We start from the raw sequence: 20,435 nt of genomic DNA on the forward strand, positions 1-20,435 counted from the left end.
GTAAGCTCTAACATCAGTCTCCAGAGTGCTGCTCAGGGCCCATATCTAACATGATAACAATAAAAATTATTTAGTTGCTGCTGCTGTGCTCTTCTTTTCTCTCCTCACTGATCATTTTGCCTGACCAGCTTGAGATCTGTCAAGAGACTGGAGCCTTGTAAAGTGAGTACTTCACATTGGCTGGAAACCAGGCTCCTACTCACAAGGCAAACATCTTAAAAATAGCGGCATTCATAATCACTAGTCACTTCCAGTGGAGACCTGGAGACCAACTGGGAATGGAAATTGTTCTATGGGAGAAAATATGGACCTTATGGCACTCTTCCTACTTCACCTGTCTTGTATTTCTAGGTTCCTGCCTCAGGTGTTGGTACTTGTTTAGATTTCCCTAATATGAAGCCGATTAACTGCTGTACTCCAGACTCCCAAGCAGCTCTCGCTTCTTCTTGCTCTTAAGAACAGATGAAGTCTTGTCTTGGAAAACTATCAAACCAGAAAAGGAGGGATGCAAAGCAGAAGAGCTGGGAGATGTCTGTGCCTCAGACAGGACTACCAGGTAACAAGACAACTTCTTTGTTTTTTGTGCTTTTCCTTGAGTTTCTGGAGGGATCTCTTTGGTGTCTTCCCTCCAAAATTTCTTCCCTAGCTGGACTAGCAGTGTGTGCGTTGCATTTAGCTTGCCCAGATCAGCCACGAGCAGCTGCTCAGTCACTCTCTTCACATGATCACCAGATGAGTCTCTCTCTCATGGAATTTTTGTGTCCCATCTTTAAAATTAAATGCTACAAAAATAAATGAAAACTTGACTGCAGTCACTAACCCTGACACGCACACAGATGTGACTATGTTTGAGTCAACAGCTACATGATCTGCAAGCTGCAATTTCAAAGAGGCCCTTGACACCCAGATTGCTCAGAGAAGGAAAAAGAAAAACCAACAAGCAGGAATAGTAGGAAAGTGCTAAGGAGTAGCTAGGGCAGTGAAACGATCTGCAAGACTGCTTGCAGGAAGACTGCTTGAGGGAGACCTCACAATGTCCCCAGGGTGGCTTTGAGTGGCTTGCTCTGAGTGCAGCGTCTGGTTTCCACTTGCGTCAAAGCAGCATGTTGTGGTTAGGGGATGGCATCTCCATGTTGAGCGTTGGGTTGCACAGGACCAGACAAACGAGTCCCATGGGCTTTGCTTAGGGTTTTGCAAGCAGCCTTCTGAATTTTCCCGATGGACAGGGGAATTACTATCTCCATCTGCTAACCATGGCAGAGGGCAAAGGAACCAGGTACAAGGCAAACAAAAAAAAGAGCAGGAACTCAATGCCTTTGACCAGTAGATCCTTTCCTGATGCACTAGTGCACCAGAGGGGGAAGCTGTATAGAACTGCACTGGCACAGCAGCACTGCGCAGCCTGGGTTTCCCACAACACTGGGCAATGCAGTGTTGGGGTCAGTGGAAATTGGGGACGTATTTGTCGCCTGGGTTCTCAAACAAAATTGTTTCCCTACATGCTTTCATTTTCTTCCCCGGCCTTCTGCCTCTGTAGGCATTTCCTGTGGCTGGCCAGAACACGCAAACTGCAGCTTCCAACATCACGGCTCCCATATCCTGAGGTAGCTGCCTCACAGGCAGGCTTTGCTACATGAAGCCTTTCTTTCCCCAGTCCTCCAGCAGTAAGCTCCATCATTCCCCGCATTCATACGTCTGAGCTGGCAGGGTGAGTTACCTGCATGTCAAGAAGAGAGACTCTCACACTGCCGAGTACTAGATCAGTGACGCTGGCTGGCCCTGCATTACAGCTGAGGTATAACCTCGTTCTCCCACCTTACCTGCCATTTCCAAGTAATTGCTTTTGGACAGATGGTAAGCCAGTAGCGTGGTTATGTGACTAGCAGCTTGGCTCTCTTCCCACTCCCCGACAAAAGAAATCTGCTTCAGGCTATGCAGACATAGTTTATTTTTCTTCGCCCTGCTTCCCTTCCAGCACTGCAAACCAGTTCACACAGAAGCTGATTGCTTCGACAACTGGAGCTCTCTGGCTGAGGACTACTTCCACCTGTGCCTCTTGACATGTGAGCATGTACAGCTGCATGAGAGCACCGAAGAGTATTTGTACCATTGCTGCTCTTCAGGATAACGCAACAATGAGTATGCAGTGTGACAATAGGCAAAAGCACTGAGATCCTCCCTGATGTTACTGGTAGATCCCATCTGCGTCACGAAAAACCTCTTTGTACAGGTTTATAACACAGGAAGGGCAGACTGAACAGTAGACTTAGGCAGAAATGCATGGTATTTTGACTGTTTCTGTCAGGCTGGTGTACCTGAGAAGGCTTATAAATAACAGGATCTCCCTCAGTAGTTCTAGGCTTTCAGCTGTGGGCAGTCTTAAAACACACTTTAGGCAAGCTTATTTTCTGGATTTTTTTTTTTTTTCCTCTTTAGTAAGATTTCAACATATATATTTCTTTTTCACACTGAAGTCTGCACAAATTAAGGGCATCATAAATCTAAGTTATTGTGAGCAGCAGATTACTTTTTTATTTTTCCTTATAAAGACTACGCATATTGTATGAGCTTAGAAAAAAAAAAACACAACACTTGAGGATGTTAAGATACTCATTTCTTGAGCTTTGGCATCCGCAAGTAACATCCAGTTCTTAACAAATGAACAGATGTCCTCAAACTATATGTCACTTTCACCTCTCACCACTCCATCTATTTTAATGGCAAAAATAATGTAAAAGGATCTAGCAGAATTATAACTAGCCACGCACAGGTAGGAAGGTAAGGTAAAGGTTTCTAGTTAGGATATTTTTAAATATCAGATTCATATATATTTTTAATAATTTGAATTGATTTAAACAATTTTCTCATGAGTAAGTTCGTGGCAAAAATTGAAAGGCACCTACCTATAAGCAAGGCAAAGCCAGTTTATCTCAAAATGATTGTAGTCACAAGCTACAAGTCTTAGAGCCATTCAATCTTGTTCCCCTTCAGTTCCTTCCCAGAATTTGATGGAATTGTGTAAGATTTTTATTTATTTATTTATTTATTTATTTAAATAAACAAACAAAAACCACCAGTGCCTACAGTTGCTTCAGTTACACTTGGATTGGGATAGAGCCATAGGCACCAAATGTGTGTCACCTCCCTTGTTGGTGACACTCAGATGGAAAGCTTGCCTCCTACAGGTAGGATAAACTCCCATCAGCAGGGATCGAGATAAGCAACAGGTTTTATTCAAAGGACTGCCACAGCAGAGTCACTATCCTGATAGAGGGAGAAGGTACTCTGGGAACCAGAAGGTATGGGTGGAAGTGGGAGCGTACACACAGAGGTGTTCCTGCAGATGAATTTGGAATTAAATGGCAAGAGAAGGCAGCAGCAACCAGCGATTGCACACAGGGGAGACAACAGCTCATCTTTCTCTGCTGAGCACATGCAGCACAGTTTTTCCCCCAAGGGAGCATCCTGACTCAGAATTCCCAGATCTCTCCTTCAAATAGGCAATAGATGATTGCAATAAATGTGTAACATATGTATATGCACTTATCCCTTACAGGTCTGCTTAGAAAGCATGCATTAACATTCCCCTAACCTTCCAGTCCAAATGGTCAGGAATTAATTTTCAACAGACTTTTTGAAGCAGTTATCTATAATTTGCTTCCCCACAATGTGTGTTTACTTTGCAAAATCAAATTCATGCTTAGAACCTGGAGCAAAACATGGCAAAACAGAGGATCATGGAAAAACTAGATGTGTACGTTATAGAGAAACAATGGAAAGTAGTTCTACAAATAAGAATTACAATGGTCTATTTTGTGTACTGCTTGCTTAAAGCTACAGAACCATTATTACCAGAGGCCTTTCTATTCTCGTAACTTTTGTCAATAGAAGAGGAAATAAACATAGTCTACTGCTAAAGGAATAAAGCCAGGGCCATAAATACCTATCATGCATAATATTTATAGCAAACAATCTCTCCTCTTCTTAGGGCAGATTATGATCTTCTTCTTTTCAGAGCTTAGTAATGCAAAAAGGCTGAATACTCACTGAGCTGTCTTTTTCCAGACAATTTGTAGGTTTAGCTTTGCTGACCAGGATCTAAAACTGAAAGCATCCTGAAGGACAGGAGGGGACTACAGTAACTAGAAATCTCAGCAGTTTTGATACAGCCTAGTCAGGAATGGGAGAATAAAATAGAAATTGAGAACTCAAACATGCAGCATGCACTCTCATTATTCTGTTCAAGGAATTCAGTTTGCACAACTTCCTCTGTGAAACATTTTGGTCCAAACCATACTTTTGGTCGATGAAGTAGCAAATAGGTCTTCAAGTGTGATTCCCTACTTGGAAAAGATTTTGTTAGCAATTGGTTGAGCAAATCCCAACTCACAGTAACAGCTGTGAACCCTGCTGAGGGCATCTGCTGGGTAGTTAATACTTGTTAGGAAATATCTCACTTTAAGTGTGTTTTGTTTACAAAAGAAATTCCTACGCTTTTTAACATGGTGATAAAGATATTGTACCTCCTGTTTGTTTACATATAATGTTCGATCTGTGTTCACTTGTACTGATTTTCCTCCCTACAGGGGGCTAAGATTTTGAAGGGCTTTTTTGATTGCCTTCAACTTTCAATTCAGTTATAATAGTAACAGCCTAGATACAGAACGGTTATTAAACTTAGTGTTACAAGAGACTGCTGGCCCATATCTTTCCTTTCTGACCAGTGAAAATACAGAGAAAATCTGTGGAAGGTAAAATGCAGATGGATGTCAGAAGTTGGACTTGCAAGAGCTTCTGTGCCAGTAATGAGAGCAGAACAGTTACCTCTCCTCCTGTGGCTGTTAAGCGATAGCCCAGATTCCACCGTCGCTTTGCATATACTCTGCACTAAATTCTTTTGCCCTGCAGGGCCTGTTGAAGCCACGTTAAAACCTCTGGACATGTAAAGGGATGCAAGTGTCAGATACATGAGACTCCTTCAAGTTATCAATACCAACATAAAACTCATGGATAGAGAGCTCTGCTAAACTCAGAAAACAGATCAGGTCTGAGTATCTCTGTTAACAGCATGTCTCTGACGGCTCTAAGGAAAGTCTATACTGTCCAGTTAAACAGTTAGCCCTTCCCCAGACCTGTCTCACCATCACAGTTTGCATGGTTAACACACAAAGGTGATCAGGCATAGCCTCAAACTCCAGCAATGTTCATGAAGGAACACTCCAGTGTACATATATGTATATGAATACAGTGTAGGTATACTCCATGTACGAGCAAGGGCAGAAGTACGTCTTAGTCAAGGGCTGGAGGATGATCCCTGGAATACAGCATCCATCACATTAGTAGAAGATCTGAGGCAGGTTCTGTCTCACAGTAATCTGTATGCATTGAGACAGCAATATGCTTACAAAGGAGTACAGTGACTATGCTGCTAACATATACAAAGTGGCATAAGAAAGAACAATCTGCAGGAAAATTATCTCCTGTGTCTACAGAAGTTGACCTCTATGACTAAGTATGTAAGTTAATATTTAAGTTCTTGACTAAATTCCTGCAAAACTGGTGTCCAGCTACTAAAGGTTCCCATCTGCAGAGTTCCTTCTTGCAGATGGTTTTAAAAGGAGAGTAAAAATGTTTTGGCTCACACATGTGCAGGCAGGTTAGAAGGACATTTATAATACAGGTTGGCTCAAGTGGATGCTGCTCATCAAAGTAACATGTGTTTCACATGCACAAGCAATGGCATGTTTATGGACAACCACTCAGATATTTTTAAGAAGAAAGCAGGAGATGCCAAACAGTTGCATTTGGATGGTATGAATCAGCAAGCTCAGTCTGAACACTAAAACAATGTTGAAAATGTCCACGTTCATGGAATAGTGCTACAGAATTAGTGTTAAGTATGCAAGGATTTAATTTTGGCTTCCATTTGCAAGCCAGTATCTTCTGTAGTAAAATGTTTTCCAGCACTTACATGAACACATAGGTTTAGAACAGCATCAGAAGAAATTAGTGGAATCATTGTCAGTACTGCTCCCTCCTCTCCCACCCTTCCTTTTCCTTGTGTTCTCCCATCAAAATACACCAGAAATACAGCAAAGGTTTAACTTTTACAGTTATTAGACATGGTCTAAATAAGTCAGTATTAAGTATGGTACTTTTAGGAAGGCAGTTCCTGTTCATACCTTATCGTTTATCCTACCCTGATTTTGAAACTGTTTTCTAAAATTTTCAAATGCATTATTACCATTTCAGAATAGCATACCTGACAGAGCAGCTCACAAAAGTAAATGTGTATTGAATATTTAACAATAATTTAATATTTAAAACTAAAGTCCTTCTGGGTGTAACTTGCGGATCCAAGGCCTAAATCTGTGTTTATGTAGGTGATATGGTTCCCCAGGTTTACTCCTGACAAATACTGATGTGAATGACAACAGAATGAGATTCTTAGGAAATCATTTATTCACCTGCACACCAGACATGTTACCATTCCATTCTAATAGCCAGGGATTATGATGGTATTTAACTTATTTTGTGCTAAAACCCACAATAGGTTAAAGTTTTCTACTGACAAGTATCATGTTACAATACGTACATTTTGTGTTCATATTGTTAATTGTATACTATTGTAATATGGCAGCACTACCCCCTTAACAGGGCTGTGGCTGAGTGATGTGAGTGAATATAAAGCAAACTTTCCTGGTATACATTGTTTTACACTGACTCAAGAGCCAGGTAAGTCATCTGGATCTCAATTCTGCAGTCTTCAAATTAAAGTGCTAGCTGAAACCAGACGTTTTCAGTAGACTGGAAATACTCTAAGAAAGCAGGCACTCTAGAGAATTAACTAACTCCACTTCTGAAACACGCATATGCGTGTAGAATCTATACATTTGCTGGTACACTAACCTCACAGTTTTAATGCTGAGGATTAACATATGTACACTAAATTCCACACACATGGATACAGCGGTATCTCATATGGTTGTGTCAAGGTAATATTATCACTTCCATATTCCTAGTTTAATTTCTGATTTTTCACATTTTCTAATATCAAATATGTGATGAAGGCCTCCAAGTTTTTGCTTACCTACTATATCTAACTTGTATGGTTTGGGACTCACAATGCATAAGACAGTCTGAAAAAAAACATCATCATGTCTCAGAATGGCACACATTAACTTTTCTTAATTGGTTCAAAATAATTACCACTTACCGAGGAAAAACAGAAAACGAAACCAAATCAGCAACAAAAAAGGTATCAGGACTAAACTAAAAACATAAACCAGGAGACCTTGCCAAAGCCACATAACAGGAAGAAAAGCTTCTGCTAGTATGCCAGAACAGTGACACCTGGTGGGGGTTTTTACAGAAGCGAGTTTACAGATGGACACAGAGCAGAATACTCCGCAATGCTGCGTTAATTAAAAGAAATGCTACTTCAGTAGTTTCATTCAATACATATACCATTAATAACATTTAGTAGAAATTAGGCTTTATTGCTTTTATAATGAGGAATGAAAATTAAAAAAAAAAAAGCAGATAAATAACTAGTAAGAAAAACTTTCAAAACAAAATCACTGGAGTGGATTATAGTCCAAATAGCTCTGCAGCAATTTCCTCTGCTCTCCCAGGAAGTAGATTTATCACTTAAATATCACTCATCTAATATTATAACCGCATAAGGGAGAAGTTATAAGATACTAGACAAGGATTAATGTTGTAAAGGCATAAAGTTCAACATAAAAATAACATCCGTATTTTTTTTTTTTTTTTTTAATTAATAAAGCATGGGTAATCATACTGATCTTCTCCACTAATTAATAGACTATGCTGAATTTGTTATATGTACTTCTTGAGAAAGCAAGATTATATCACAATGGGAAACTGAAATAATATAACCTACTTTCCAGCACAGCACACAAGATTTGGACCCTTTGGACTGTATCAGATTAGAGCATATGAGTTTCTGGAACAAATCTTCAACTGCTGTAAAATGTCATAACTCAGCAAAGATACACAACTCTGACAGTTCACAACATGCGAAACCTTTTGATTTTTTTTCTTTTAACATGTTTGCACCCAAACTGAGTTATAAAAACGTAACATTTACAACTTGGAAGATGACAGATTTTCCTATCACAATGCTCATGTGTTCATCTTATTTCATTTTACCTGAGTAACCTAAGTAAACAGATTACAAGGCAATTTAAATATATTAGCTAATACAAGGTTTACTGGACTTCTCATATATAGAAATGTACTTTAACACTATTTGCAGTTTTACAAATACAAAATGAATAAGAATTTTAAAACATATTTACTGAGCAGCTATGTCTTTGACATCTGTACAGATCAACAGGTACTGTGGAATTATGTACAGAATGTATCATTTAATTTTTTAAACTGCTTTTGTGCAACCTGGCTTTAATGTGCATTTAAAGAACTGCTGTCAACATCACTGATCTGTAATGCTTACTGGTGCCAGAACTCAAGAGTACAGAAAAGGACAACAGCTCCTAAAATAATACTGTGCTATGCAGACACCTGTACATAATTCAAATAGTGCATATTAATCAATGCTTGATGACAAATAAAATTCAGCTGCTAATAAAGATGACATTTACAGGTATTAGGTTTGTTGTAGTAAGTATGAATGAATGAACTTTTCCATACATAAACATTAAAGGAAAAGACTTGAACTAGGAAGTTATGTAATCATTGAAGCTTTCAATTCAACTTGCAGAAGATTAATACAGCAGGAAAAAATCCTTTACAGCAGCAATGAAATCATTCAGAAGCATTGTCAAATCAAATGTAATTTAGTTTTATTTTACAATGAGCAATTGAAACTGAAATAAAACAACATAAGGAAAATTTAGTTTATTTATGATAGTCTTGTTAGTGTACTTCTGTGTTATGTACCTGTCATATGTTTCCTTTTCTTTTTGTGCTCTGTTCACTTGATCACTTTTGATTTTTATTTTTTAACTTATTTAGTCCAACATAAATCCATAGACACTAAAGCACAGTGAATGTGCGATTTGCAGACTGGCGTGAGTGAAAAACCATAGGAATATAATTACTTTTACGAGGTAAGCTTGGAGTAACTTGGAGGAGAAAATTTGCGCTTCAAGTACTTGAGAATGTAAAGTGGAAGACAGCTTACAACAGTGATTGCTGACACTTTCCACAGGAAGGTCACAGTTGTGATAAAGGCAACATCTGCAGAAATAAACAGGGAAAATAAATAATGGCAGCTGATAACATGGAAGCTGGAACTTTCATAGAGCAAAGTCAATAAAACTCTCTTAATTGTTTGCTTATGCTATTGTTTAAAACCAGGCAAAATAAATAAATAAATACAAAGCAACAAAACAACACAGAGACAGTTAACCTCAACATTTCATTTTTGCCAACTATTTTCTTTAAATAGGAGCTGACGAGTTCCTTTATGCTCCTTACACTGTTTTGCAGAACAAGGTAATTTTAGGGGATTTCAGTTTAATGGCAAGACTTTCTCATATGAAAAAGTTAAGCCACCTTATCCTTATTTTTCTGCTGCTATGAAATATTTATACAAGTTCCCAACCAGTCCTGGTTGTATATTTTTTTGGATCCTTTATTCCTTTTTTTTTTTTTTTTTTTTTTTTCCTGAGACAGACACAACAACTAGACCAAATGATTCTTAAAACTTTAGAGATTAACTTATAGCCCAAAATTATAGAGAGAAAGCAATGTAGTTATATTGCCACAAGTAGATGTGGCAGTCAAAAGTTTTCTGTGACAAACATTAACAAGAATGGTGACACACTACACTTGCTACTGAAGTTTTTGACTATAGTTTGCAATGGTTAAGTTGTACTCTAGAATCATGGAAAGACCTGAGACCAACCCCCAAAACCAAGAAATCTTCAAGAAAAGTTAAACTTCACCTACCTAAGAAAGCTCCAAAAGACACTCTGCCTATACCTGTTTCACAAAGGGGGAGAATGAAAATGAAAGGATAGATTTCCAGAAAATATGAAATTTACATGAAAAAGAGAAAACAAAAAACAGACAAAAGATTAGCTACAAAAAAGGAATTGAAAAAGATATTAGTGGCATTAACTGTAATATTACTGATTTTCATACGACAACTGAAAGATTTTAAACAGAAATTAATACAAAACATTTTGAAAATAGATTATTTGGATATGTTTTGATGCTGTAAGTAGCTAGGCAGTTTCTTATTTTGCTTGATTAAACTTCAAAGTACAATCTACTTTATAAGCAAGGTGATTAGAACTGTTTTAGATGTGAACAAAAGTTCTCTTCAGAAAGGTGCAGCAAAAGAGATGCTTTACTGCTCCAACTATAGTCATTTAAAAATACTTTGTATATGTAGATTCCAACGCATAAACTTTGTAGATAGTTTTAACCTGCTTAGGCATACTAAATGCCAATGTAACACATCATAGAGACATGTCTGATGAAACCATTGCATGTGATTTACTCAGAAACCTAAAAACTGATTTAATTCTATGAAGGAGAATTGCAGAGCAGTATCAAATATTTTTGTTTTCCTAAGTTGAGTACCCAGTCATACTCGTGATATCATTCCTTTGCAAGTAGGTGATTGTTATAAATAACATTATTGAAAGAAGCAGTTTATTTGCCTGTAGAGTCAACTGGATTGTTTTCCCAGACACATTATTCTTTACCCTGTACTATAAACCATCACTTAGGTTTATACTACACTTTATGAACCAAAAGAGATGCTCTCTCCCCCAGTTATAATCTGATGGATTAAGTAAGAGGAAAAGTGCTAAGCAGAAGTGACTGCTTCTGAAATTGAAATGCATTTTTTCAGGTTAACCCATGAATAATGCACATCTCTAGGAAAGCTCATGAAATTGCAGCTTTTTCTGTACCCCTAAAATATTCATCAGTGAAGATGAAACATACAAAAGTTAAGACCACAGGCTACAGGAAGCCATACAACCATTTATTTACTAATTTGTTTACACTTGACTAGCAAACACAGAGGTAGTAAAGTACTCCCCTTTACACCAGAGTTTACACGAAACAAAGCACCTATTTTTTTTTTTTTTTTCAGAAACATCTATGAACACCACCTTAAAGGTGTTTCTCAATGAAAAATACCAACAAAGGATTGAAGGACTGGCTGCCACCACTACAGAGAACTTAAAAAGGTGAAGCAGCAACTCCTGCTTTATGAAGTTCCTGTAAGTTCGGAACAAAGAGCTTGTACCTGTATACATTCTTGCTCATTCATTTACCATCTAGCTGGAGAAACTCGGGAACCAACCCAGTAATCTCTATTAAAGAGTCTGTGTACTAGTACCAGAGAAAAGAAAAAGGTATTCTGGAAAACCTAAAATAGTGTATAATACAAGTATCAAGTGCAGCAAGATTGCTTGTTCATTAAAATTTGACTTTTGATTAAATCTGGGAAGTGAACAGAACAGTTGAGACAGGCAGCAAAGCATTCACTCATTAAAAAGTAACTACATAATGTAACTACACTACTCTAGTGTTAAACACCTTGGACATAAGAGAGTGAAATCAGAATACCGGAAACTACCATATAACACATCTAATTCTGATATAGGAAGTAACAAGTGAAGAAGGGAACTTCTTACTCAATAGCTCCTGAAAAACAGGAAGGTGGAGCTGGATTCTAGTCCTTGTGAGGTATAATCAAAAACGTCACATATATTTCTGTAAGTTACATCTGTAAAACCACACTAAGAGATAGTATTTTTTTTTTTTTTTTTTACTGAAGTGTAATTTGATATAAAAAGAAATATGTACTATTTTGATGCTCAGATCCTTGACTGTGAAGATTTGCATCCTCTCCTTTCAACTTGTGAATTATGAATAATTAGAACTAGACATAGTATGGTATAGACATAGAACTAGAATAGTATGGAACTAGACATAGAACAAGACATAGTATGGTATACAGCAATTTAAAACAAAGTAAGCTTAATATAATTAGGAAACGTGATGATTCTTATATAATATATCTTAAAAACCTTCTACCTCACTCTCTAGTTTAGAAATACTTCAGCTCTTCAGTTATATCTAATGAGATAAAAAGTAATTCACCAGTTTGGTGAAAGATACTGATTTTATCAAATCATATCCATTTCAATAGTGCAAATCTTGAAGTTAATTTAAGTTGAGAAGTTTAGATTGTCACTGGAAGATCAAATCAAGCAGGTGAAAAGCATGTGTGGTTCCAGTAAAGTTTATCATGCAGATAAATCATAATAACACGAAAAAAATTGTCAGCTTCTATGAGAACAGGGTAAGAGAATATTTTAAATCAACATGAAGTTCAATTTCAACTCTTATTTTCTACGGAGAATGCTCTATTTTACAAAGTGTAAAAAATTGAGAAAAAAACATTACAAACGGTATGCTACAAAGCACAGTTATTTGCTAAAATACTTCTAAAATTACTCACCAAAGTATTCATTTAGAAATGCAAGAGAGGCCACATAGCAGCCAAGACTGAGGAATTCAGCCACCACCATTAACCAGTGCCATGTTCGTATGGTCAGTGCAACCATCAAGAGCTCTGTCAAGATTAGGGCAGTGAAGGAAATGGCAACGACGTGTACAAATTCAGATTCAAAAAGCAGCAGGGCTCCATACATCAGAATACCACCTGGGAAAGGCACACAAAGTTAACAAAACTCCACAATGAAATTTCAGTGTACCATCTTTTACAAATGCACACCGAACATTTTATTGCCTATTACAAAAGTTTCTTAACATTTTTTTCAATAAGGTAACAAGATTAATCTTTATAAAAAGAGAAGTGTTTTACTGTACTTTGTGCATGTGAAATAAAACAAACAAAAGTAAAGCAGTAAAGAAATAAAACTGTTAGAAAATTAAACACCTTTCAGAGCAATATATCTGATGAACTGTTAATTAACCTCATTTTGTCTAGTGCTATAAATGAGAGATTGTTGAAAGTGTAATTACGTTTAACTGATTACATAATTCAGATTTCTTCAACAGTACTTCTGTCATTCCATGAAAGAAAACTACTGTGTAAGTATATGCAATGTGATAAGCACTCATTAAAATTTTTCTGGATTAGCATTTAATTAAAACCATGTCCTTTTTTAGGTGACATGCATCAATAAAAATACCAATCTATGCCATGTTTTGAATGGTCCTGGCACGCTACAGGAATATCGATTTACGAGATAAACAGAAAGCAATATATATAACTGCTGATGAAATGTTAAGCTTTGGGAATTCAATCTGCTTCTGAAAAACAATACTGTTAATAGCAGACAAAAATTTCTCAGTTCAGTAAAGTCATGACGCTCTCCTACCTTGGTAAATACTGATTAAAACCCAGATGAGGAAGGTCTTAAATGACAAAGATCTCCCCTAAGGGAAACAAGTGAGAGGACAGGTAAACACTACTTAAAAAAAAAATCTACTAATTTCATATATCTTAATAGTTAAGCGCTACAGAGACATTTTGCAAGTATAATAAGCAGTCTTTGAAGAGATATAAGCTAAAAAGCTTCTACTTATGTTACTTCATTGCAAAAGCATATGGAAACTGCACAAAGTCAAAATCAAGGAGCAGGACAGTTAAGGTTTTAAATAGCAAATATACACCTTAGTTTGCAATGCTATGGCTTGTTTTCAGAAGAATAATTACAGTGAAATAATTGTTTTTTTAAGGCTTTTATGTTATTTCAGAAGTATGCTTCAAGAAAAAGAGAATTCTGTGCCTACTGACCTAAACCCCATACAAAAGGTAAAGTTACTACTAGTCACTTCAAAATGTTGGATAAACTATTTGCAGTCATGGAAAAAACATGACTATTTTAAGTATTATTTAAGCAAAGATTACCAAATATATTTTTGATCTTGTGATATTAAATGTTATAGTTTGAATCACATGCATCAAACAATAAATGCTGTATGTGCTGAAGAGTTGCATTCTGTGAGAATACTAATGAAATATGTTAGAACTACAAAGTTAAAAGGATAAGAAGTTGGACTTTTACCACAAAAGTGTGGTCACTAGAATAGGCAAGAATCAGCACTTTACAGGGAAATGTATGTGTTTCACTGCTGTAGAAACAGATGAATTAACTCATTCAATTATTTCAGTAGAGGCTAAAACATTTTCTTGTAAACACAGAGTTCATTGGAAGGTGCTGAAGGCATTTTCATAAATCTGTATACAATCTAGAATGTTGGAGACAGACTAACATACAGGAAAAAATTCTAGTACAAGCAACAAGAAATACTAGATTTTGTTTTTCCTATGAGTCCCTACTCATTTTCCTTTGAGTACTGGACCCTGATTCCACTTTAGACCATAGCTCCCAATTAGCAAGATTTCTAAAATAAAAATAAGCTTGAGTTCTGATTTAACTTTATGAACTAGAAGGGATTAAATCACTCCTGAGCCTCTGGCACAAAAGGCACCGAATAATCTTCAGATGAAAGTGAGGAGCCCTCTTACTTACTTTCTTATCATAGAATGGGTTGAGTTGAAGGAACCTTAAAGACCATCATCTAGCTCCTCTGCCCCCCTATGCCCACCATGTGCACGGACACCTTCCACTAGATGAGGTTGCTCAAAGCCCCATCCAACCTGGCCTTAAATGCTTCCAGGGCAGGGACATTCTCAACTACTCTGGGAAACCTGTTCCCATGCCTCATCGCTCTCTGACTGAAGAATTTATTCATCTAATCTAAATCTACCCTCTTTTAGCACATTTAATTTAAAACCATTACCCCTTGTGCTATCACTATACCCCCTGACAAAGAGTCGTTCCCCATATTTCTTGTTGGTCCCCTCTAAGTATTTGAAGGCTGCTATAAGGTTTCCCTGGAGCCTTCTCTTCTCCAGACTGAACAACCCCAACTCCCTCAGACTGTCTTCATAGCAGAGGTGCTCCAGCCTTCTGATCATCTTCAAGGCCTTCCTCTGGATTCACTCTACTAGGTCCATGTCTCTCTTGTGGTGAGGGCCCCAGAGCTGAACACAGTACGCCAGGTGGGGTCTCATGAGAGCAGAGTAGAGAGGGAGAATCAAATCCCTCAACTTGCTGGCCACACTTCTTTAGATGCAGCCCAGGATACAATTGTCTTTCTGGGATACAAGTGCACATAGCTAGCTCATGTTGAGCTTTTCATCCACCAGTATCCCCATGTCCTTCTCTAATGGGCTGCTCTCAATCCACTCATAGCCCAGCCTGTATTCATGCTTGGGAACAACCTGACCCAGGTGCAGGACCTTGCACTTGGCCTTGTTAAACTTCATGAGCTTCACACAGGCCCACCTCTCAAGCCTGCCAAGGTCTCTCTGGATGGCATTCCCTCCCTCCAGTATGTCAGCTGTACCATGTGGCTTGGTGTTGCCTGCAAACTTGCTGAGTGTGCACTCAATGCCATTGTCCATGTCACCAACGAAGATGTTAAATACTTCTGGACCCAACAGAGACCCCCCCTGAGGGACACCACTTGTCACTATCTCTACCCCTGGACACTAGCCATTGACTTCAACTCTGAGAATGACCACCCAGCCAATTCCTTATTCATCAAATCCATCTCTTTTCCATTTGGAGACAAGGATGTTTTGCAGGACAGTGTCAAATACTTTGCACAAATCCAGCTACATGACGCCAGTTGCACCTACCTTATCCACCAAGGCTGTAACCCCATTGTAGAAGGCCATTAGATTTATCAGGCATGATTTGCCCTTAGTGACGCCATGTCGGCTGTCACCAATCTGTTGGATGCCACTTATCTGTTCTCTGTGAGCCTAAGGATAAAACAGGACCTATGACCTTGGTGGGTACATAGTGACTGCCCTGTAGTTCCCCATGTCTTCCTTTTTTCCCTTTTAACAATGGAGGTTATGTTTCCCCTTTTCCAAAGGAAAAAAATTGTACTTCCTTTCAAGTGTTCATCTGCTATTCTAGCATCTGTAGGAGCCACAGTAACAGGAATGTTGAATCACTGTTTTCTCCATGGTATGTGTCCACACCTGTCCCTGAACCTTGCTAATTTTCTCTTGTTCTTGCAACAGAGGAAGAATCTGTCCATGAGTTATGCCAACACATCTTAACCTTAAAATCCTAAAAGCCTTTTGACCATTAGCACATCTCAGAGAAGAAACCAATTCCTAGGAATACAGTTCTAGTCCATATCAACACATATTTCAGTAATGTTAGCTGAATAGCCTTAGTTGAGATTTGCGTGTAGAGTCCAGAATTTCAGAAGTAATGTGCAGAAATAGGTACGCTCCTCAGTGTCACCACTAAGGCAGTGTGGAACCAGATGATCTTTAAGATTCCTTCCAACCCAAACCATTCTATGTTTCTATGATAATAAACGCTCACAGTAAGATTGCCTTATAATGGTGAAGTCAAATGTAGTATTAGTAAAGTACATAACTTCCTGTACTACTTATCCATAATTGCTCCTCATCATCGTCTATCTGTCTGAATATAATGCAAACCCAGTTTCTCCATGTTCTCATTTTTTTTAACTTGAGAGATTTATTTGGATTCTACTTTTTAAAATATTTTGAAGTACAACATAAGCTGTGAAAGCCAGTGATTCATCATTGCCAAGAACTGTCATTTAAGTTAAACAAAAAGCTAGTCTGTGCATCTACACGTCCTGAGCAGTTTCAAAGTACAGTTTACCTTCTTTCTCTCTGTAAGAATTTAGAGTTTTTCCACACCTGAGATTTCAACGGTTATTCACACGTGAGCACTGAGAACATTCATACCTTTGTGAGATCCTTATAAAGTTCTGGATACAGCAATGCCATTTCTGGCTTCACATCCTGATCCAATACTAAAGAGAAGACTGGAAACATGGTATATATGGTTGCATACCTATATAAAAGGAAAGCACAAACTGACATTTTTGTATCACGATTTTAAATTAATCTATTGAGTTCAATTACTCTTTTAATGTAAATGAAGTTAAACTGGTTATCCTACCCAGTACTGAAGAAACTTACTAATGCAGCTTTACAAAGGATGGTTGAGTCACCATCCCTGGAGGTGGTCTTCAAGAAACATACAGATTTGTAACTGAGTAGCATGGTTTAGTGGTGGACTTCAGTACTAGGTTAAAAGTTGGACTAGATGATCTTAAGAAGTCTTTTCCAACCTGAATGATTCTATGATTCTATTGTCCAAATGCAACCTAGTCTTAGGCTTCTGAGAGCTGCCATTTGTGAGAAGTTATAGACACATTATTTATCTAGAAATAATAACCAGATGTCTTTTGTCCACATATATCACCCAAATATATTGTCTACTACCATATTTACTATGTATTTGCATTTTGACAACCAGTTAAAAGAGCTGGCATTGAAACTCATCCACAGAGGATGAAAAATGAAGAAAAAAAACAAGTGCTGTGTCCCTGACATTACAGTAAAGATAAGAGAATTAATGGAAGTCTCACCAGCTCAGAAAGTGGCTTTAGATTTTAGTATGCAAGTGACAGTTGTATACCTATAGACCACATGGTATATATTTTCATAGGGGTTAGCAGAACTATTTACAAGCATTTTGGAGAGGTTTACTGTTTCCTTCTGCGGTGCCTGGTGAAATCAGACCTTTATTTGGCTACAATTTGAGTTACTACTGTTTAAATGAACTAAAACAAGTATAGAAAGAAGCTTTTAGGACAGGAGGGGCAGAGAACAGTGAGAAATGTGAATATGTCCATATACCTCAGCTGAATAACTTGGGGGAGCTATATTTCTAAAGCAGCTTTTGCAACAAGACAAGGGTACTTCATATTCTGCATGCATGATCCAGAATGGAAATCTATGTAGTGGACTTGGTGCACTTTCAGAGGAAATTTCAGTCAGTAGCTTCAGCTCCATTTTTTAACAGATGAATCTGTGATTCTCACTGAGACTTCTATAGCAATTTGTGTAACAGCTAAAACTGGTTTGTGAGATTTCCTCTATCATTTTCACCCTGTATGTCAAAAAAACTGTATGTTTTTCTTCTTCTAAGGCAATGGCAGATTGCCCTCTTCAGAGAATCTCCCCAGTCATGTAGTGGATATAAGTGCGTATCCAACCTAGTTGAGTGTTCATTTGTAGGCTCATTCCAGGTGTCGTTAGCATACCAATGATAAATGTATTAAAAATGGTCCAGCCACCAACTACATGATGTTACTTAACAAGTGTTTGTAATTATTAACTTATACCACAACTGTTGATTTGAACTTACCCTACCATTAGGAATCCTTGGTACAAGGGAACAGATGCAAAATAGAAGACTGATGAAAATACAGCCTACAAAAGACAACAATTACATATATTTAACATAATTCTGTATATGAAACATTACAATAAAGAAAAAAAACACATTACTGCTTAAGGTTTTGTGACTTTTCAAAGAGTGCGTTTAACTATTCTGAAAACAAAGTTTTAAATACCTGCATAGTTGAAATAATAAGGCCTCGGTGCATGACAAATTGACCAAGTGCTGCTGATCTTTTGTAACTATTTCGGCCATGTACCATCAGCAGCCTTCCTATGTGTTTAAATTGTGTGATAGAAAAGTCAGCTGCTAAGGAAGCTTGTTTTCCCTCCTAGAACAAAAAAAGGTTACAAATATGAAACCCACTGTAGAACATATGTTTCAAATTTTAAAATTCTAAATTACAATTAATTTCACAAGTCAAATTTACTACCGCTTCAGAAATCAACTCTACAGCATGACACAAAGGACAGTTTTTTGGTGCGCATTTTAAAAAAATGCAGTGGCAGTAACAAGTACGTTTAACTGCCTATCTTGCATCTTTCAGGTAAATACATATATACACAGAAATAACTAGTGTTTTCTGCTTTTCTTGCTCTTTATATTTAAAAAGATAAAGCAGAGAACACAGAAGCAGAGAAAGTATTATTTCAAAGACTAAGCATTTTTTTATCATCTTATAGCAGACTTAAATTTGAAATATTCGATTTAATGTTGTTTAAGAATCATGTCATATTTGAGAATTGACCTGGTAACATTACCTTGCCTTCAATTCCAATTCCACAGTCGGCTGCTTGGATCATGCTGACATCATTTCCTCCATCACCTGGAAAATGTCACTGCAGTATTCAGCACTTCAGAGGTTTTACTCTCCTGGCCTTAAAGTATTTTAGGAATCTCCTAATATATCTTTAAATTCTTACAGTTAATCTATGGATTATGATTAATAACTTCAGCAATCAAGACTTTTTCCTGTGGAGTAAGGAAAAAAAACACACCTTTCTCACGGAATGACATTTTCTGCTACAACTGTGTAAATACCTGGCTGTTGATAAAGAAATCTCTTTGGTTTTGTTTCTCAATGGTGCCACCTACTGTGTAAGTTTATTACAGATTTTAGCTACTGCAATGGAAGATAGTGTCAACAGTTACCTATTGCACAGGTGCGTTTTCCAGTGTGATGCTGTAACAGTTTCACGATATGGGCTTTTTGAGTGGGAGAACATCGACAACACACTACGGCAGGACACTGGCAAGCCAACTCTACAAACTCATGCTCATAGTATTTCAGACAAACCTAAGAGAAAAATACACTCACATTTATTTTTAAGATTAAATAATACATGTACTCCAACACAAAGACATTATGAAGACTTCTTTTATGAGGTTCTGCTTAAACAACAGCCCTCTGGGAGCAAAAGCCACTGTCCCTTGACTGCATTCTATTATTTTAAACTGACATTCTCTTTCATTTGGACAGCTAATGCATTTTAGAGTTAACAAAAGAGACAGTACTACAGCATGCAATGTACAAATCTCATTCTATTACTATACAGGAGTCCAGAGAACCAACAAAATTTGAACATACATGCTCTTTTTACTATTGAACGAAAAACAGTAGTAACTCTAAGGATAACTTATGATATGGTTAAATATTGGAAGAAAGTTTAAGAGCATGAAGCCACTGATACTTTATAAAAATAGTTACAAAAGCTTTATAAAAATAGTTTGTATGAACTTAGTTCATAAAGTATAAATACAACTTGACAGCAACCAAACTCTTACCTCAAGTGAGTCCCCAGATATCACCAAGGCACAGTCATGCTTCCTCCTAAAGGCATTTAGTTCTAAGTGAGCCTCCCCTCGAGTAGCAACCTTTAATAAAAATCACTCAAGATTTTTAAAGGAAAAAACAAAACAAAAAACAACAACAACAAAAAACAAGGCTTTATTTTTTCAACAAATGTTTTATTCTAATGCAGTACCAATGGGTACTGCATTGCCAATGGTACCAATGGGATGTGACTTTAAGTCTTGAATCTCTATGGAGTGAAAAATCAATCCTCAGACAAAGAAAATCTGTGTAGTCAGACTAATTGGTTCCTCATAAAAAGTAGACTAGGGCAGAAATATTAA

At 37.3% G+C, this 20,435-nt stretch overlaps 1 protein-coding gene and 1 long non-coding RNA gene across 5 annotated transcripts in view; one reads left to right on the forward strand and one right to left on the reverse strand.

Annotated features, from left to right (window-relative positions):
- Positions 1-430: 430 nt before the first annotated feature.
- On the forward strand, positions 431-2,284 carry LOC311432001. The gene is made up of 3 exons (XR_014689765.1): positions 431-556; positions 1,538-1,854; positions 1,976-2,284. It is a non-coding gene; the product is annotated as an uncharacterized lncRNA (long non-coding RNA).
- Positions 2,285-7,473: 5,189 nt separating this feature from the next.
- The window catches only part of ATP9B (ATPase phospholipid transporting 9B (putative)), a 164,771-nt gene continuing 151,809 nt past the window's right edge, over positions 7,474-20,435 (reverse strand). For 3 of the 4 annotated variants that reach the window (XM_084508982.1, XM_084508979.1, XM_084508981.1), the window contains 10 exons: positions 20,085-20,174; positions 19,452-19,596; positions 19,061-19,125; positions 18,475-18,630; positions 18,267-18,331; positions 16,796-16,904; positions 13,362-13,419; positions 12,476-12,679; positions 9,940-9,972; positions 7,474-9,225 (listed from right to left, as the gene is read on the reverse strand). In XM_084508982.1, the coding sequence (XP_084365108.1) occupies positions 9,089-9,225; positions 9,940-9,972; positions 12,476-12,679; positions 13,362-13,419; positions 16,796-16,904; positions 18,267-18,331; positions 18,475-18,630; positions 19,061-19,125; positions 19,452-19,596; positions 20,085-20,174 (1,062 nt within the window). In that variant the 3' untranslated portion in view covers positions 7,474-9,088. The remainder of the gene's footprint in view (positions 9,226-9,939; positions 9,973-12,475; positions 12,680-13,361; positions 13,420-16,795; positions 16,905-18,266; positions 18,332-18,474; positions 18,631-19,060; positions 19,126-19,451; positions 19,597-20,084; positions 20,175-20,435) is intronic. The other variant, XM_084508980.1, reaches the window with a different exon arrangement.

Source organism: Aythya ferina, assembly GCF_964211825.1.
Source record: "Aythya ferina genome assembly, chromosome: 2".
Classification (NCBI taxonomy): domain Eukaryota; kingdom Metazoa; phylum Chordata; class Aves; order Anseriformes; family Anatidae; genus Aythya; species Aythya ferina.